The following is a 19,716-nucleotide window of genomic DNA, read 5'->3' on the forward strand; positions in this document are numbered from 1 at the left end:
GCGAAACGATTTCACTTTTTCTACATTGTTGTTATAAACATGGAATAATTATTAAAATTATCAAATTTATAATGCATTCTTGTATTTTATGAAAGACCAGATATGCTAAATACTTCTATTTTGACAAATTAATGCTGTTTTTAATCCTAATATTGCGGACTATTTTACTCGACCGACTAGACATGCACAATCCGGAACTCTTCTGGCTTTTCCGCAATTGGACTTGCACAAGCTTCCAGACATTAATATCTAGACCGACTTTTTATCAAAAAAAAAAAACAATTGAAATATAAGGATTGAATCTTGATTTGGTCGATTTCATGGGATCATGAATTGAGTTGCTCTTGAGACAAATTCAACATGAACTGCTTCGCAGTTCATTAAAGTTGTCTCAAGAGCAACTCAATTCATGACCCCATGAAATCGACCAAATCAAGATTCAATCCTTAAATATACAGCCCATCTGTTACTTTTATCAAGCCTTATATAACTAATATATAAATTAAGTGGTACTACCAGATTGTCTTAAGAAAACGTTCTAAACATGTCATTGGTAAAGTCTTCATGAACAAAAAAAAAACCTGTTCAATAACCATCACGCACACACGTAATTAGTGATATACTTCATTTTAATTGAATGGTCCTAACACAATTTTATTTCCAAATATGCTATACTTGTCTACAGTAAAGGTAACAGGACCTACATTATCTACACAGGAAAATCACTTGGAAATGTGTATTGCTCTTAGACTTAGGTTAATGAAAGCTGAACACATAAATTATCCATGGCACATATGACAAACACAGTGAAGAAACAAAACTTATGACTTAAATAAATTAGATATCATTTCAAAAACATTACACTACATAGAAATTTAACACTAAATAGTAATGTAACACTACATTATAATAGTGTAACACTACATTATAAAAATGTAACACTACATTATAATAGTGTAAATATACATTATAATAGTGTAACACTACATTATAATGTAATACTACATAATAATGTAATGCTACATAATAATGTAACACAACATTATAATGTAACAACTACATAATAATGCAACACTACATAATAATGTAAGCTACTTAATAGTGTAACACTACATTATAATAGTGTCACACTACATAATAATGTAAACACCCAAAACAAACTGTGATTGTTCATATAAAGTGATATTACAGCCCAGAGATACTGGAGAAGTAGATTTGTTCAGACAGACAAGAAAGACCTTTTTATCAAAACATAAATGCTGTAAAAATTATTTACATGTAAGGCTATTCTTAATTCTATAATCATAGAGATATCTAGTTTATGATTCAGAAAACAGTAAATGTTTTGAAAAACAAAGACTTTCCTGTCTATTGTCATAGACATACTGTTTAAATTATGCTTTAATGTTAGTGATGAAAAAGGCCAGCTATGATATTCATCTTACCAAAAGTTTTATGAGAATGTGGAACATATCAATCCTGAATTATGTGATTTAAATAAATTAAATGTCTTCCTGCCATAAATATCTCAGTATATTATCAAATACAAAGACCTGTATAAAGCATTTCATCTCCAAATAAATTCATCATGATTTTTACTGCTGAATGGCTGGCTTTTATTGTTATGAGAAAAGATCGCTAGCTTTTCAAATGTTACGAGGATTTTACTGTCTTTAACATGATGAACACAGCTGTTTGGCAATTTTATTAAAACACATACAGTCTTCTTAACAGATCAGTTTACACCAGTATCATACATGAAGAATTTCCACATCTCGTTCTGTCAACAGTTTTTTAAAGAAGAAGAATTCCTTAAGGTTTTCAGCGACACCTCTATTGAAAGGGTTGTAGAATGCCCCCTTGCCATCCTTTAGGTATAAATACCGTTTATAATTTAACTCGCTCATTAGCAGTAATGTTGGCAGCAGCATGATACGTCTGAAAAGTCAGAAGATATTCATTAAAGCATTTCAGACACCAAACTGATATAAAAACATAGTTACGTTTTATATAACTCCTATAACCATTGTCAATTCTGCTACACATAAGTATTTCAATAAAAATTCAAACCTGCTACTTTCATCCATTACACAAGTTAGAAACATCATTTGGCAGATTTCTTCTATTTTATCATTTAGCTAGCTTTCTATATACACAACCTACAGCATAGTCTTATATCCGATTCTTTAAAAATTGGTTGCATTCTGAAAACTTTCTGAGGGCTGTTCAAGGAAAATATATATGGAACAAGAGGAAGGCACATTGAAATTAGGGGACCCCCCATGAAAGCGATTTAAAATTTAGATGACCCTCCCACATATTAACTTTCTTGTGAACAGTACCCTGGTAAAGAAGCAATTTTAATATAAACAAGAGCTGTTGTAGAACAGCATAGATTGTCTCTCAAATGTTTGTCAATAAATAATTAAAATATATAAATTAGTAATGTTTTGATATTGGATAAATAAGATTTAGATTGTGTATTTGACGGAACTAATTCGTAACACTCAACCTTAATTGACCTCATTCACAAATAGCTGAAAAATCTCTGATATCTTCAAAAACGCCAAAAATGTGGAAGACCAAACATGTCATAAAGCTGGGGGGGGGTTTTCCCAAAAAATCCCTTAGTTTGACTCCGGAAATGAAAAGTCTAACTCCACAGGGACCCTGAAGTCAAATATCAATACCCTTGTACAATTATAAAAGTGATGTGTTGATGCCTTTCAACATTTGCACCAAAAACTTCTAACTGTCTAATTCCAAAATATCTCGAAGAGAAGGTATTTTCCCCAAAAAAATCTGTTAGTTTCACTCCTGGAGACTCCATGGAGCCTAAAATCAAATATCAGTACCCTAGTACAGTTATAAAGTGATGTGATAATGCCTTTCAACACTTGATCCAAAAACTTATTGTTGGAAAACCAACCCTGAGGCCGGGGTGACCACATTAGCTCTCCCTCTCCTTTGAAGAGATGAGCTAATAAAAAATGGTACAAATACACCCAACAACAGAATCAATTGATTTCAAACCCCAACCCCACCAACCTATAGATGTGATTTTGATCTAAACCCACCCCACCACATGTGATTTATTAAAGTGCCTTCCCCGTCTCAAATATGTTTTCCTTGAACAGCCCTGACAATTTTTTTGCAAATTTGTATTAAATAGCATATATTTATATTTAGTGGGAGAACTGTACCACATTCCATTTCAGAGAAATAATATCAGAAGAAACCTACCTCAAAAGTTTATAAAGAATGGTAGAAAATAGCAGAACAGAATTTATATAATTTGATTATATCACTGATACGTTAAAACAGAAAAGGCAACACAGTAGACTTTAATATACCCTACACTGTTCAGCCCCCTACACTGTTCAGCCCCCTACACTGTTCAGCCCCTCATCATTACAGGGATGTGATCTGAAAGTAATTGTCTGTAGATTCTGATGGAAGAGGTTTTATGTGAAAGTAATCCAACAAGTTAGGAAGCAGTCCCTGGTCAAACGGGATGAATAGGTTTCCATCTTTGTCCTGCATGTGTTTATAGCGATGATATCTTAACCTCTCGTTTGTCGTAATGTTTTGTGCCGCATTGTACAACTGTAATGGAATATTTAACGAATTAACATCGACTCATCTTAAATGATCCAGCTTGAAATGTCAATTAACATTATTGTAGTTAAAGACAATATATAAAGACAATATATAAACTGAGAAACAAGCATTGGAGCAACAAGAGGCATGATGGGCCCGTTTTGCTCACTTGATTTTAATGTATGTTTGAAGTTTAAGCAGCTGATTACAACTTTATTCAAATATAAGTAGTGTTGGCTAAGTCTATTTATTTAAATAAATTTTGTAGCATGTTATTCCAGCATGCTACAGGCCTAAAGTACTTAAAGGAAAAAAAGCTGATGCTGGATGGCTGGCCAGATGGATAGCAAGGCAATATAAAGCCCACTTGTCTCTTGGGCAGACAAATTAAAAAATCCCTGGTGAAAATGTCAAAGGATTTTTACAGGAACTTACTACTTGTTCAGATTTTTTGTATGTAATGTCTGAATAATTTCACTACTGTAAACACAGTACACCTGTTTTTCAAAAATAAAAATCATACACAATGTGTAATTCACAAAAGTGAGTAAATACTTACAGTGAAGGAGCCGACCCAAAGTCCAACGGATTCAAATAACAGCATCAGGGCAAAGAAAAACATGTAGAGTGCGTTCCACTGCTCGTAGTATTGCACGTAGTACCAGGAGAAGAATATACTCATCGTACCACATATAGTCACGTTAATTACGTACCCTATAAATGACACTCTGAAACACAAGTCACACAGTTTCTAACATCATCATTACACAAACACAAACCTAAACCTTGGTTGCCCTTTCTGGTTTAACATATGCAGTAGATAGAGAGGTATGTCAAAGTAATTCAGTGTTGAAATAAAACACAGAATTGTCTTCTCTACACCAAATTATGACAGATCAGTTTGAACACTAATATTTCTTATATAGAAATATTTGCATTCTAAGACCAGAAATCAACAAAGAAAAACTTCATGATTAATTTAACAATTAAACACTATCATTTAATGTCATTAAGAATGTTCTGCTAATCATGAAGGTTTCATTTGCAGAGAAAATGTGCCGACAAATACTGCAGCTTCCCAGTCACTCATTGTATTCCAAAGATACTGACTACAAACATGAACTGGGAAGCTGTAATCTGTCCAACACATTGTGTGTCTATTATACAGTTAATTGAGACTACCAAGACCTGCTGCCTTACCATGAGAATGGAGACCGCAGTGACTGCTGTGAGACCCACACCAGCCTCCACAGAACCAATGACCACTACCCAGTCCCAGCCAAAGTCCCGCAGCAGGAAGTAACAGAAGTAATTCGTGAAGATGGCCAAAACTAATATAGTGATCACAAACGCGAAAAACCATGGCCTACAATGATAAACAGATACACACGGTTATCATATCTATGTTCCACCAACAAAAAATGTGTGTTCAAAATATATTGGGGGAGGGCATAATACATAAAATAAACATAATTAGCCACAAAAGTTCTAGTTACTTAGCGTTTATAAAGCCAGACAGAAACTGAAAGCACAATTGTCAGAAATACTGAAAAATACTTCACAATAGGAAAACAAAATATTTTCTTTTAAATCTTGACTCATGTTCCAATGATTTCTCTTTTTATCCTCTGTACTGTCATGTCTTGTTTTTAATATCCTCAACTTTTTCTTTTTTTTCCCAATAAGAAAACAAAACCGGCTTGCCAGCCGTAAATAGATTTGCTAACCCTGGCACCTTGTATCTGTAAAGGTCCAATAGTAAACTACTTGGACCTTGATTTCACTTCATCTCAACAATCACTGCAAAATTGAGTATCATATACCCTATCATACAGCTTCACATACATGTAATATAAGTTAATTTACAAATATTTGTCACGAAGACAGCCATTATATGACTTTCATGGATTTGGTCTTTGACAATTGCACTTTACAATTTCAACCGACCAGGTACTGGATCAACCAAGAAATTTTGTGAAATAGCAGGGACAAATTTCAATATCTAAACATACCAAAATAACAGATCGCAATAATCTTGAATTTCAAATCATGCAGTAACCACAATGACTATGTCCCAAAAGTTTCAAAAAGATCCATTCAGTAAAAGTAAGAAAAATTAGAAGTTTTAACAAACTCAATATGAAATTATTCAAATGACCAATATGCCTGCCATTATTTTTTAATCTAAATGTTACCTAAACATATGGTAGGCATTACTAGAGCTCATAATATTGTGTCCCTAAAGGTTCAAAGAGATTAAACTTGTTGCTTGTTCTTGATATCGAGTGGAAACAAAAACTGTTTACAAGACACACTCAATATAATTGGAAATGATGTTGGGAAACACACACATGATTTTTGGGTTGTTTTATTTGGATTTCATAGTGTTATTTTTGAACATTTGAGATCATGAAGTGGTAAATCTTATATTCTTTAGCAACATTTTTGGTAATAATTATATGGAAAATGAAAATGACTTGTTCATCCCATCACCACTAATCCTCATAAATCTAACCATCACTTATCCTAGCTCATTAATCATCCATTACAAATTCTCTTTAATCCAGCCACCACTAATCACCATTAATCTAGCCACCACTAATCATCATTAATCTAGCCACCACAAATTCTCATTAATCCAGCCACCAATATATATGTTCATTAATCGAGCCACAACTATATAATGCTCATTAATGCTGCCACCACTAACCAATTTGTTCTACTATGAAGCCAGTACCAAGAGATGTGTTTCTATTCCGAATTCTTCTGGTAACTCAGACATTTCACAATAGAGCCACTTTTGGTGAGAACAAAGGCCAGTAGGTGGCGGGATCAACCACGAGGCTGTCTACATTGTAGGTCGTAATGCTGTTACAATAAGACATGTAGGTTATCGTAATGCTGTTACAATAAGACATGTAGGTTATCGTAATGTAGGTTATATGTTTAGTGATGAGACAGGTTTATTAAATACTGGCATTACAGAACAATGAGACAAAGACAGGTTAGTATCAGAATACAGAGATACCATTAATAAAGGAACAGTATTAGATATACTACCTATTTTGAACAAGGAAATGTTTACTTGCTGAGATGAAAATATTTGGATGCATTTGAAATATCGAGGAAATTATTTTTATATATACATAATTATAAAATTCAAATTAACTTTTTCGCTTTTGATACGTATGGTATGATCAAATAAATAAAGTACTTAAAACAGCTGAAAATAAATATGTGAGAATTAATCCAGAGATAAATTGTGACAGACTGAAGGCTTGTGCAGGGTAGTGATGCAATAATATGTGTACATTAATGTATGTGAATTGAGGATTGGGAAATCAAGAAAACTTATCTTAATGGAGAAACAATTTTCAAAGGTCTCCAAATGCAGCACATCATACAAAAGTTGAGTTTGTGAACCTATATGTATGTCTTGTACGTGCCTGATTTTACAACCCTACATGGTATACTGTACAAAACACAGTCTTCGAATGTATTATTGCAGTTTCTTTTGTTTTGGACAGTTCATTAAAATGTTCCTTTTAATAGTTTTGGACAGTTCATTGAAATGTTCCTTTCAATAATTTGGACAGTTCATTCAAATGTTCCTTTTAATAATTTGGACAGTTCATTGAAATGTTCCTTTTAATAGTTTTGGACAGTTCATTGAAATGTTCCTTTCAATAATTTGGACAGTTCATTAAAATGTTCCTTTTAATAAATTTGGACAGTTCATTGAAATGTTCCTTTTAATAGTTTTGGACAGTTCATTAAAATGTTCCTTTCAATAAATTTGGACAGTTCATTGAAATGTTCCTTTTAATAGTTTTGGACAGTTCATTAAAATGTTCCTTTTAATAAATTTGGACAGTTCGTTGAAATGTTCCTTTTAATAGTTTTGGACAGTTCATTAAAATGTTCCTTTTCATAGTTTTGGACAGTTCATTAACAGACTCAGAAAGAAATGCCATTCTACTGGGTTTTGCCATTGTTTATAATGCCCTTTGGAGGCTGATTTTAAAAAAAAACTTGTGTTGGTTGGAAACATAGTGAATGAAACCACAATTAAGTACAGTAGTGACGGCTCACGTGTCTATACTTCATTGATTGGTCGCATTAGAAAAATACCTGTTGTATTATGAGGTATCATTTTGCCATGTGATTGTCTGTTTACTTCCTCAAACTGACACGTCGAGTAGGTGTACTGTGTTAGGTGGCTACGTATTCAATCCGAGATCAAGTCTTTTCATTTTATTACTTATATTCTGAGTTACTTTAATTACATATTTAGTATGAAGGCAAAGCTTGTAACTTAGGCTATCCAAGAAAAAATAGAAATTATTAAATATTGTCATGGTAAGAAAAATTGAATGCAAAATGCAGGAACCCATCTTTAACACCTACATGTACATAAGTATGTAGTATGTAAACTAATATAAAAGCACACACATAAACCTCATACACATAATTTAACATTTCTGGACATGTTTTATTTTCGCAGATGTAAGATGATCAATTACAATCTATGAATTATGATTGACTATTGTATCACTGCTACATAATAGCAAAATTATCTGTTCATATTTAAGTAATGCATTATCATAAATGTACGATAGCAAATATCAAACTAGTATTTTATAGAAAATGTACATTTTGAAAAGAAACAATTCAACTTGATCTTTTTTCACAAAGCTGTGTCATTTTTATGACTATAGACTCCATATTTAGATAGCTATATAGCTACTGTACATACTTATTAAATAAATCTATAAGAATATTCCATTCCTTAACTTTTATCTTGTGTGTGACTGTCCATTGGCAGGAAGCCATAATGATTTGGGATTATTACTGTAGTTAGAAGTAGGTAGGTTTTGTATCCAGTGTCAGACATGTTAATTACTACAGAAAATTGGAAATATGCACACAAAGGTGAACTGTGAAGCAAGTCGCAGACAGAAGAATGAAATCAAGGAGAGACAACAGGAGAGAGATAGGGCTATCTCTAAAATGTGGATATGACACTATAAATGGTAACTTGTTTGACAAGAAAATCTGATCTTGGAATGATTTTTTTTTTTCAATCATTTAATCATTACATATGCTAACACAGAAAGGTGCAACCAGACTCAATAGTAAATATCACTTATATGTAATGGAAATAGTGTAAATAAGTTTTCTGGGAAATCATACAAACATAAGAATTATCAGTTTCATTTCTTTCCTTTCTTTGTGTATATTTTTTTTAACTGAAAGCTTTGAATTTACAGCTAATTAATAAAAGTTAGTAAGCAATAATTTTGATCCTCTGAACAATACTTCCATGTGGGATTCCTAACACGACAGGGAGATAATAGATTGACATCTGTATTTTATAGTAAGCGTCTAGGATTATTCTTGGAACAGATATAATGGCTACATGCATCAAGTACAAAATTATAAACAAGCAACAGTAAATCAGTACAGTCTGAATGCAGAGAATGCATCACATCCTAGCCAGCATGCTAAAATATCCTATAAACCCATACAGGTGGGGACAGATACCTAGCGCCGTGCAGATGTCTTATAACTTCATACACTTTATGTTTAACATAGGGAGAAAGGAAGGTTTTATATAAATTGGTAACATACCTAATATGTAAATGGTCAGATAAACTTACGTTTAGATATAAAATCTCATGTTAGGTATACTATACATAACACTGATATATACTCAATGAATCAGTCAAAAAAGGAAAGGAAAACACCTACCATAAATCTGTCACTTACGATTTAGTTGTGATTAAATTGGTATCAATCTCTTTGTTATAAGAGTTCATTAATCTACCATAAATCATTTTGAAATAAAATAAATTTTCCATGAAGCAGCATTGTTATATTTTACATGTAAACCAATTGATACCAAGATTGATTGGTAATGTTATTCTATTGTTTGATCAATGCTTTCAGCTTTCCTAACATATACCTGGTGGCTCAATTTCATCTCAACTTTACACCCACATATCATGAGAATATATTTTTATGCTTTTTCAGTTGTCAAAAAGTGAACGAAGAATTATGCTTTCAAATGAATTACTTCAGGAAAAGCGTTATTTTGTAGTTTAGTTCATAATTGAAATCATGTTATGCCACAAAAACAATGATTTATATTTACAATAGATAATGTGCTAACCTTTCCTTTTTAATTGAGTATATAATGCAGAGTTGATTAAGTAAAGCCAAACACAGACATCCACAGGAGAACAAAATTGGGTCCAGGCCGAAGTCTGATTTAGTAAATAATCACGAACATTTAAGTGTGTTACAGTCAAATCTCTAGTAAAATGTAAAACCTTGAACAACGATCATCAATAACTTCTGCGGTTCATTTTTTCCTACAAGGTTGAATAAGCGAAATGTGCGACTGGCAAACCGACACTGCTGATGTCAGGAACTAAGGGAGGTTAGCTGTGTTGTGACCTACCTATTTTTGTATCCCACACAGTTGTATATGTAGGGACAGTGATGGTCGAACATGATCACACATCGGTTACATATCCGACAATGTTTAGACCGCAGTGGTTTCACCGTCCGACACGTATGACACAGACGGCTGAGTGGATTCTCCCCTTGCTTCCATTCATCAAAATGAGCCACCTGTTACAAAGGTATAAACATCCTGGTTTTAACTCCTCATTTTAATCATTGGTTCTAAGAGAATATATTTTGAGATTAAAAACATATAAGTTGATATCTAAACACATTCATGATAACTTGTATGATTTCTTAGTAATGGAAAGCATAATGTAAAAGTCAAAATTATTCTCAATATTCCTAATATTTTTTCATGGATTTTATGTGATAAACATAATCATTCACTTGTGACTATGTAATATAGAATCAATTTCCTTGCCTTAAAATTTAATGCTTGATCAAATAAAAGGAAAGAGACACAGGCTCACATTGATGTACTCCAATCCCCATCATATGTACCAACTGTTTAGAAAGTGGTCAATTATATTGCTGCCTTTGACCTTTAACCTTTTTCTGATGACCACCAAAATCTAATCAGATGTAGACCTTGATGGTGTCAATATATGGTGTGAATATGAACGATATCTGTCCAGGGGTTCAAGACATGTCTTCTGTTTTATTTCAAAAGTGGTCAACTGTGGCATTTGACAGTTGACACTGACCAATGACCACCAAAACCTAGCAGGTGAACAACTGCTGTGACATTTGGTGTGAATATGTACAGTCCAAGGGTTCATGTCACTGTGACATTTGGTGTGAATATGTACAGTCCAAGGGTTCATGTCACTGTGACATTTGGTGTGAATATGTACAGTCCAAGGGTTCATGTCACTGTGACATTTGGTGTGAATATGTACAGTCCAAGGGTTCATGTCACTGTGACATTTGGTGTGAATATGTACAGTCCAAGGGTTCATGTCACTGTGACATTTGGTGTGAATATGTACAGTCCAAGGGTTCATGTCATTAAGTTATATTAGAGGAGTGTCAAGATGTCTATTGTATCTACACTGTCTATCATCGGCAATAACAATTAACTTTAATAGTACCAGTTATATCACTGCGTTGTGTTATGGTACTTTATGGTATGTTATGTGTACTAATATTATGCGATGTTTGTCTGTCCATGTACATGTGTCATTATGTCAGGTGTGATCTCGAGTATGAATGTATTTTCTTTTCATTTAATATCGTTTGAAATGTATTTGTATCGTTCTTTATTTCTGTTACTTTTCATATTTGGAGGAAATAAAAAATTATTCCGTGACATTTTGGTGTGAATATGAACAGTCCAAGGGTTCATGTCACTGTGACATTTGGTGTGAATATGTACAGTCCAAGGGTTCATGTCACTGTGACATTTGGTGTGAATATGTACAGTCCAAGGGTTCATGTCACTGTGACATTTGGTGTGAATATGTACAGTCCAAGGGTTCATGTCACTGTGACATTTGGTGTGAATATGTACAGTCCAAGGGTTCATGTCACTGTGACATTTGGTGTGAATATGTACAGTCCAAGGGTTCATGTCATTAAGTTATATTAAAGGAGTGTCAAGATGTCTATTGTATCTACACTGTCTATCATCAGCAATAACAATTAACTTTAATAGTACCAGTTATATCACTGCGTTGTGTTATGGTACTTTATGGTATGTAATGTGTACTAATATTATGCGATGTTTGTCTGTCCATGTACATGTGTCATTATGTCAGGTGTGATCTCGAGTATGAATGTATTTTCTTTTCATTTAATATCGTTTGAAATGTATTTGTATCGTACTTTATTTCTGTTACTTTTCATATTTGGAGGAAATAAAAAATTATTCCGTGACATTTTGGTGTGAATATGAACAGTCCAAGGGTTTATGTCTTCATGTTCATTAGATATCATGTACACAAGTTTTATTACCTTAAAAGAGTACACCTGTCTTACTGTTGGAGTAGAATGTATATTCACTGAACTCACTAAACAAACTCCATATAACATTGTCAGGAGTATAACGTCTGATCTAGTACCGACACGTAAATAGGACACCTACATATAACATTGTCAGGAGTATAACATCTTAGTAATGACATGTAAATAGGACACCTACATATAACATTGTCAGGAGTGTAACATCTGATCTAGTAATGACATGGAAAAAAGACACCTACATATAACATTGTCAGGAGTATAACATCTGATCTAGTAATGACATGTAAATAGGACACCTACATATAACATTGTCAGGAGTATAACATCTGATCTAGTACTGACATGTAAATAGGACACCTACATATAACATTGTCAGGAGTATAACATCTGATCTAGTAATGACATGTAAATAGGACACCTATATATAACATTGTCAGGAGTATAACATCTGATCTAGTACTGACATGTAAATAGGACACCTACATATAACATTGTCAGGAGTATAACATCTGATCTAGTAATGACATGTAAATAGGACACCTACATATAACATTGTCAGGAGTATAACATCTGATCTAGTAATGACATGTAAATAGGACACCTACATATAACATTGTCAGGAGTATAACATCTGATCTAGTACCGACATGTAAATAGGACACCTACATATAACATTGTCAGGAGTATAACATCTGATCTAGTAATGACATGTAAATAGGACACCTACATATAACATTGTCAGGAGTATATGTACATAGGACACCTACATATAACATTGTCAGGAGTATAACATCTGATCTAGTAATGACATGTAAATAGGACACCTACATATAACATTGTCAGGAGTATAACATCTGATCTAGTAATGACATGTAAATAGGACACCTACATATAACATTGTCAGGAGTATAACATCTGATCTAGTACTGACATGTAAATAGGACACCTACATATAACATTGTCAGGAGTATAACATCTGATCTATTACTGACATATAGTAAATAGGACACCTACATATAACATTGTCAGGAGTATAACATCTGATCTAGTACTGACACGTAAATAGGACACCTACATATAACATTGTCAGGAGTATAACATCTGATCTAGTAATGACATGTAAATAGGACACCTACATATAACATTGTCAGGAGTATAACATCTGATCTAGTACTGACATAGTAAATAGGACACCTACATATAACATTGTCAGGAGTATAACATCTGATCTAGTACTGACACGTAAATAGGACACCTACATATAACATTGTCAGGAGTATAACATCTGATCTAGTAGCGACATGTAAATAGGACACCTACATATAACATTGTCAGGAGTATAACATCTGATCTAGTAATGACATGTAAATAGGACACCTACATATAACATTGTCAGGAGTATAACATCTGATCTAGTACTGACATGTAAATAGGACACCTACATATAACATTGTCAGGAGTATAACATCTGATCTAGTACTGACATAGTAAATAGGACACCTACATATAACATTGTCAGGAGTATAACATCTGATCTAGTAATGACACGTAAATAGGACACCTACATATAACATTGTCAGGAGTATAACATCTGATCTAGTAATGACATGTAAATAGGACACCTACATATAACATTGTCAGGAGTATAACATCTGATCTAGTAATGACATGTAAATAGCGTAAACACATAATGATGGCTACTCCAGAAATATAAGGGAGAAACACTATTGTGATCTCACTGATTTGTTCAGGGGTCCAGTCCGTAACGCTTAATTAATTTAGACAATCAATACCATATCTAAAATACATGATGTTGTAACATCCCTTTTAAAATTTGTCAGAAAACTTCAAGACAAATTCAAAATTTTGGAAATTTTAAAGTTTTCTGACAAATTAATGCTAAGATAAACATGTCACAAACATGTCTAGTTTACCTGTTTTATAGCCATATCATACTCTGGTATGTTTCTAGGTAAGTATCCAGGATCTGTGGTACTAGCATGGAATAGGCAAAACCACATGAGGACGTTAAAAATGAAGAAAAAGATGTGAAGAATTTGCAGCTCATTCCAAGTATACGGTAAACACTGAAATAAAATAAGTAGCATTATATTGATCATAACAAAAACATTTTGTAGCTTTGTCACTCGTTGCAAGTATGTCCCTATAATTTGAACTTTATACTAAAAAAAAATGATTTTTTGACATCATGATAACAGTGCTATCCAGAGATAACCCTACAGGCAGTGATAAATCTACATGTGTGTCCCGAGCCCTGTACTTATAGAAATTTGATTGAACTCACTGACTAATTTTAAATGGCTGTATTCTTACTTGAATTTTCTTCAGAGGGTATCATAAAGATGACCTTTCTGATAACATATACCCCAAATATGAAAATGAATACCTTACAATCCGAGTGTTTTTAAGTATTATGAAAATGAAACTATAAAATGTCTGTAAGACATAAATGCCCCCGCTGCCATGTGAAATTGATTTAAGTGTTCTATAAAAAGTTGATCTTGATACTCAGATCATGCACAAGTGTTGAAGTGGGACGGGATGCCCCCGGGACCGACATTGGCAACTGGGCAACACAAAGAGATATACAGGATACTAACCTTTAAAACATACATAGGGTAGCCCCAACACAACACATTCATCATGAAAAACAAGATGGCTCCTTTACTGTTTCCAGGAGGACCAAAGGCAATAGTTCTACAAAGCATAAAAAACAGAGAGTTATTCGGATACCATGACAGTGATTAAAACCACCAATAAAAAGTAATACAACATTGTGGCCTCCCTAGGAGGTACAGACTGTTAGTCTGACTTTTGACATATAAACATTAATTAGTAATAGGAATATGACTCAGAATCACATGCAGTCTAATACAATTATTTACTTTATAATGAATGAAAAGTTGTTTTTCAAATCTGAGAACAATTTTCAATTACATTGTATATCAAAATAGAACACCAGCAGTCCATCTCTAACATAACAAATAATGTAATACTATATCATTTATGTCAGAGTTTGAGTCTCATAATCCATAGCATTAGTTACCAAGTATGATGAAGGTGAAGTGTATCATATATTTATTGTTACATACAGCTATCATAATACCAAGTTCTATTGACATACTTACAACAAATCTATTTTCGGTAATAAACTTTTCTTCTGTTTGATTTGGCGTTTAAGGTAATCGACAACACCATCATGTTTCCTCCCTGTAGCTAGGGATATAGGTGTCTTTCCATTTTTATCTGCTATGTCTATTTCCACACCATCCTATGACAAAAAATAAATTTCTGATTAATCTTAGTGTTGAACATATATAGGGACCAAGAGGAACTTACATATAAAATCTAAGAAATATCCATGAAGAACTTTCCGAGAAATACTAATACCAGTAGCAAACTTAAACTGTCAAAATTCAAAATGGACATCTGGCATGATTATGAACAAAATCAGTCCAAGGATTCATGAGTTCATTAGATATCATGTACACAAGCTTTTGATTTTCCAAGTGTACAAAAAGTTATCAAAGATGCATAGAAACTACTTTCTTATCAGTTTCTGAATTAAACATGCATGCACCTGCAGTGCAACCAGTGGAAACCTACATATGAAATTTAACGAAGATCCATGAAGAACTTTCCAAGAATTACCAACACACTTCAACTGTCAAATTTCAAAATGGCTGTCTGTTGCTCATTTTGTTTTGTGGTCAGTCCCAAAAAATTAAGTATGTAACATCAGGGTTCGATACTAATGCTAGTTCGTTAGTCCGAGACTAGTAGAAAGTCAAAAGGACTAGTAAATGTTGTCGAACTGTTAGTCCTGTGGACTAGTTGAAATTTCTATTTCGTTTTTGTATTCTAAGCTCGTAACAGAAACATATGCCTGTCATTATATGAATCTGTCTCAGATCTGTACGACTTTTCCGTCACACCCGACATAACGAACGCGCTCATTGGATTTATCATGTATGAGTCGACCAATCAGCGAGGATATCTCAAATGAGTATCGTAGTCACACGAGCCAGTCTCAAAGGCAGTATGATCAGACGAAGCGTGTAAGAACGTTCCAATCTGCTTGAATTGACAGAAGAGCTATTATTGGCTACATTACAGCCCAGACATCGGGATGGTGTGCCAATTGTGTAAAACAAGTACGGAAAACACTGGTAGTTTTATCATGATCAGTGAGTGTAAAAACATGAGACTCGAAACTGCGAAGGCCCATGATGCGTCAGATGGGCATATGAAATTTTTTTTTTAAATTGTTGAATCAGAATGTAACTGATGTCTTCTTTATATCTATATCAAGCAAATCAAACTTATTCATGAAGGGGAAATTGGTAAAAATCATCACTCAGGATACTCTAAAACTCATTTCAGACAGAGCATTTAGATTTTAAAAACTTTCCGGGGGAGGTCCCGACCCCCTTCCGCACCTGTCCCCTGCGCGATTTGGTTTTTCGTTGCTTTGCGACTCAGGACTAGTCACATCAGTCAAGGAGTAGTCAATAAAATATTTTACTAGTCCAAAGGACTAATAAACTTAAATTGTTAGTATCTAACCCTGATGTACAAAAAGGAATAAAGGTGAAAATACACATGAGATTTGATTAGGGACAGATGGGCAATTTGAATACCCACTATCTGATGATGGAGGGAGATGGGCAATTCAAAGGGCAATTTGAATACCCACCATCTGATGATGGAGGGAGATGGGCATTTCAAAGGGCAATTTGAATACCCACTGTCTGATGACGGAGGGAGATGGGCAATTCAAATGGCAATTTGAATACCCACCGTCTGATGATGGAGGGAGATGGGCATTTCAAAGGGCAATTTGAATACCCACTGTCTGATGATGGAGGGAGATGGGCAATTCAAATGGCAATTTGAATACCCACCGTCTGATGATGGAGGGAGATGGGTAATTCAAAGAGCAATTTGAATACCCACCATCTGATGATGGAGGGTTAAAACATGTACCTGTTCACACAGTTCCTGTACAGCTGTTAGATTCCCACTTATACATGCCAGATGTAGGGGTGTCTGACCATAAACGTCTTGCTGGCGTGGATTAAAACCCGAGTAAATCAACAGACGCATTAACTCGGAATGACCTGCAGCAAAACAGAAAATATGTAATCTGAGCTTGTGTTGAATAATTTGAAACAAAGAAATTGAAATAAACACAATCAAACTAATACAAAATACAATAAAGTTAAATGTTAATGAGATTGATGACACAATTTCTTTTTAAATTCTGTGATATGCATCATTATACATTTTTGGATTGCAATATATCCAACACTAAAAATAGAGTAATCAGAGACACCCTAATTAAGACATGCAGAAGTTCACAACTGTGCATGTTAATAATCCCTTCTTAATTATACAGTAAAATGATAGGTTAATGTTTAGTATAAGAGTCCTCAAAAATTAAATTTTCTATGACTGATTAACATGATAGATATATACATGCTATCTTTAGTAAATCACCTAGTCATTGTTCCAATGATCACATCTGCTTTTGTTATAAATATGTGGAAGCAAATTAGAATAAACATAGTAACCCTTTTTTTTCAAAATTAAAATGATTCAAACTTTTTGATATACCGGGGTATATATGGATCTAATAAATCCTAAATTCTAACAATTTTGTCTTCCTCTTTACAATTACCGATACCATATCTTACCCTTAAATGCAGCCCAATGAAGTGCATTGTCACCATCTTTGTCACAGATCTGAAGACGAGCCCCTTTTCCCATCAGGTAGCCTGCCATCATTGTGTGACCATACTGTGCAGCCACTATGAGAGGCGTGCAGCCTTTGTTGTCAGCTACGTCATATGAAACACCTGACTGCAGCAGGATGTCCACAATAGCAATATGTCCATTCACACATGCCCAGTGTATAGGCCTAGCACCTAGATCATTGTCGCTTGGCTCATTGACGTTGGCCTTACTTTCGATCATGTATCGAAGGACTGTGGAATGACCACCTAGACATGCCCAGTGTGCAGGTGTGTGGCCTTTGTCATCACGCATGTTAAAAATATCCGACACTTCTTCATGAACCGTTTGGACTGGAACCAACATTCTAAAATAAAGAAAATATTGTATGTTACCCCTTGACTGATGCCATTAAGTTGAAAAAGTAATTATATACTGTGTACACTTAGTGCAACTTTTGAAATGTTAAAACAACTTAATCAGAAGGGATGATTGTGTGAACAGAATTGAACTTAAATCAATAGGTAGTTTGGGATTAATGAATACCTCAATGGTTAATATGTAAGGTAGTAGGTTACTTCATACCAGATTTATATTTCATTTAAACCCAATTAACTTTCACAACACTAAATCATGAAATGATATAAGAGAATTCTAAGTGAAATTTCAACAGTGGTGTATTTTGGTCTCAAATCAGTACACGTATATCTGCCTGTCAATATGTCTGGTTTTGGTTCAGGAGAGCTTTTCATGAAAGTTCGTGTTTCCACTTACGATTTTTGTACATGAAATCTTAAGTGGTTTTCACGAAAGCACTCGTAACATTAATTTTAATCTTACAATAATTCTAAGTTTTACACTTACAAAAACTGCTACGATCACTCTTACGAGTAATTTTTTCTCAGCAACCTACTTTCGTTTTGAAGCTCATGCGTACGAACAGAGTTATAGTAGTCATTTTCCCCTGCTGCAGTGAGGACGTAAAATCAACTTCAATCGTCAGTTGTGACAGCACCATCTGCTGATGCCTTAAATTCAACCATCGGATCAGCAAGATTTGATTTGCATCCGTCCTCACCTTAGACTGATAGCCTACCTTTTAATCATTTTTAATTCTACTTATGGACTATCGTGAATGGTTTTTACCTCTCGCTATGTGCAATCTATGCAACAATATTAATTCCATAAGGAATACTGCACTACACAAGGAAGAAGAAGAAGAAACATAAGGAAGAAGAAGAATATGAAGATTGTGCAGTTCTGAAGTTCTACAACATAGTTCTTACTCACTGTAAAATGACATAAAATACTATTTAAATCCTGTTTAATTTATTTAAAGCTTTTTTGTAAAGGGTTTCGTTAGAATCAATAATCAGCAACAAAGCTGTTTAATAATATGGGTAGAAATGTCTTATATAGATAACACCAAATGCTGAGTGCCCAAATGTCTACAAATTAGCAGAATATCCATTAACTAGGCCTACAGTGACACCACTATAGCAACGACCATAACAAACATTAATTTTGACCTTTGAACCACACGTGTATGTGAGGCACATGTAGCAGTAGTTTACAAATTGAAAGAATGCTATATTTTAGAAAGATAATGCATTACTCTTCGTGTGCTTTTATAGGTCTGAGCTAATCACTGTAAACAAATTCCAGACGTGCCGGTGCAGGCGTGACACGAAAAACACTTTTCCTCCATTTCGATTTCAGCTATTCCAAAAACTGGTTTAAGTCTTACCCAGATTTGACTGCATTGAATATAGGATGGTCTTTACTTTCGGGCTCTTTGCCTTGACAGCATTTCCCATCACCAGAGCCATGGTCGTGAGATTTACTTTGAGGCGCAGACCCTCCGCCACCACCGAGGAACGACATGTTTCTACAGGTAAGTAAAATATACGAATTCGAAATTAATTTAGA

The 19,716-nt window shown here is 34.0% G+C and overlaps 1 protein-coding gene across 2 annotated transcripts; it reads right to left on the reverse strand.

Moving 5' to 3' along the window:
- Window positions 1-384: 384 nt before the first annotated feature.
- Window positions 385-19,675, reverse strand: LOC117328724 (probable protein S-acyltransferase 23). Of its 2 annotated transcripts, XM_033886217.1 has the most exons (10): window positions 19,535-19,675; window positions 17,751-18,154; window positions 17,041-17,174; window positions 15,183-15,325; window positions 14,655-14,751; window positions 13,968-14,120; window positions 10,064-10,236; window positions 4,160-4,328; window positions 3,393-3,606; window positions 385-1,938 (listed from the first exon to the last, which is right to left on the reverse strand). In XM_033886217.1, the coding sequence occupies exons 1-9, from the start codon at window positions 19,669-19,671 to the stop codon at window positions 3,412-3,414; spliced, it is 1,605 nt and encodes a 534-aa protein (XP_033742108.1). In that variant the 5' UTR covers window positions 19,672-19,675; the 3' UTR covers window positions 385-1,938; window positions 3,393-3,411. The 2 variants fall into 2 exon arrangements, with proteins under 2 accessions (XP_033742108.1, XP_033742109.1); XM_033886218.1 differs by lacking the exons at window positions 3,393-3,606; window positions 4,160-4,328 and adding an exon at window positions 4,801-4,966.
- Window positions 19,676-19,716: the final 41 nt, after the last annotated feature.

Source organism: Pecten maximus, chromosome 6 (genome assembly GCF_902652985.1).
Source record: "Pecten maximus chromosome 6, xPecMax1.1, whole genome shotgun sequence".
NCBI lineage: Eukaryota > Metazoa > Mollusca > Bivalvia > Pectinida > Pectinidae > Pecten > Pecten maximus.

Bases quoted from the DNA above. Each gene is read 5' to 3' on its own strand.
- LOC117328724 (XM_033886217.1), bottom strand. From the start codon at position 19,671: ATGTCGTTCCTCGGTGGTGGCGGAGGGTCTGCGCCTCAAAGTAAATCT. The intron at 14,752-15,182 runs GTAAGTATGTCA...TATGCTTTGTAG, and splicing joins TTACCGAAAATAGATTTGTT to AACTATTGCCTTTGGTCCTC. The intron at 10,237-13,967 runs GTAAACTAGACA...CCTTTGTAACAG, and splicing joins ATGATATGGCTATAAAACAG to GTGGCTCATTTTGATGAATG.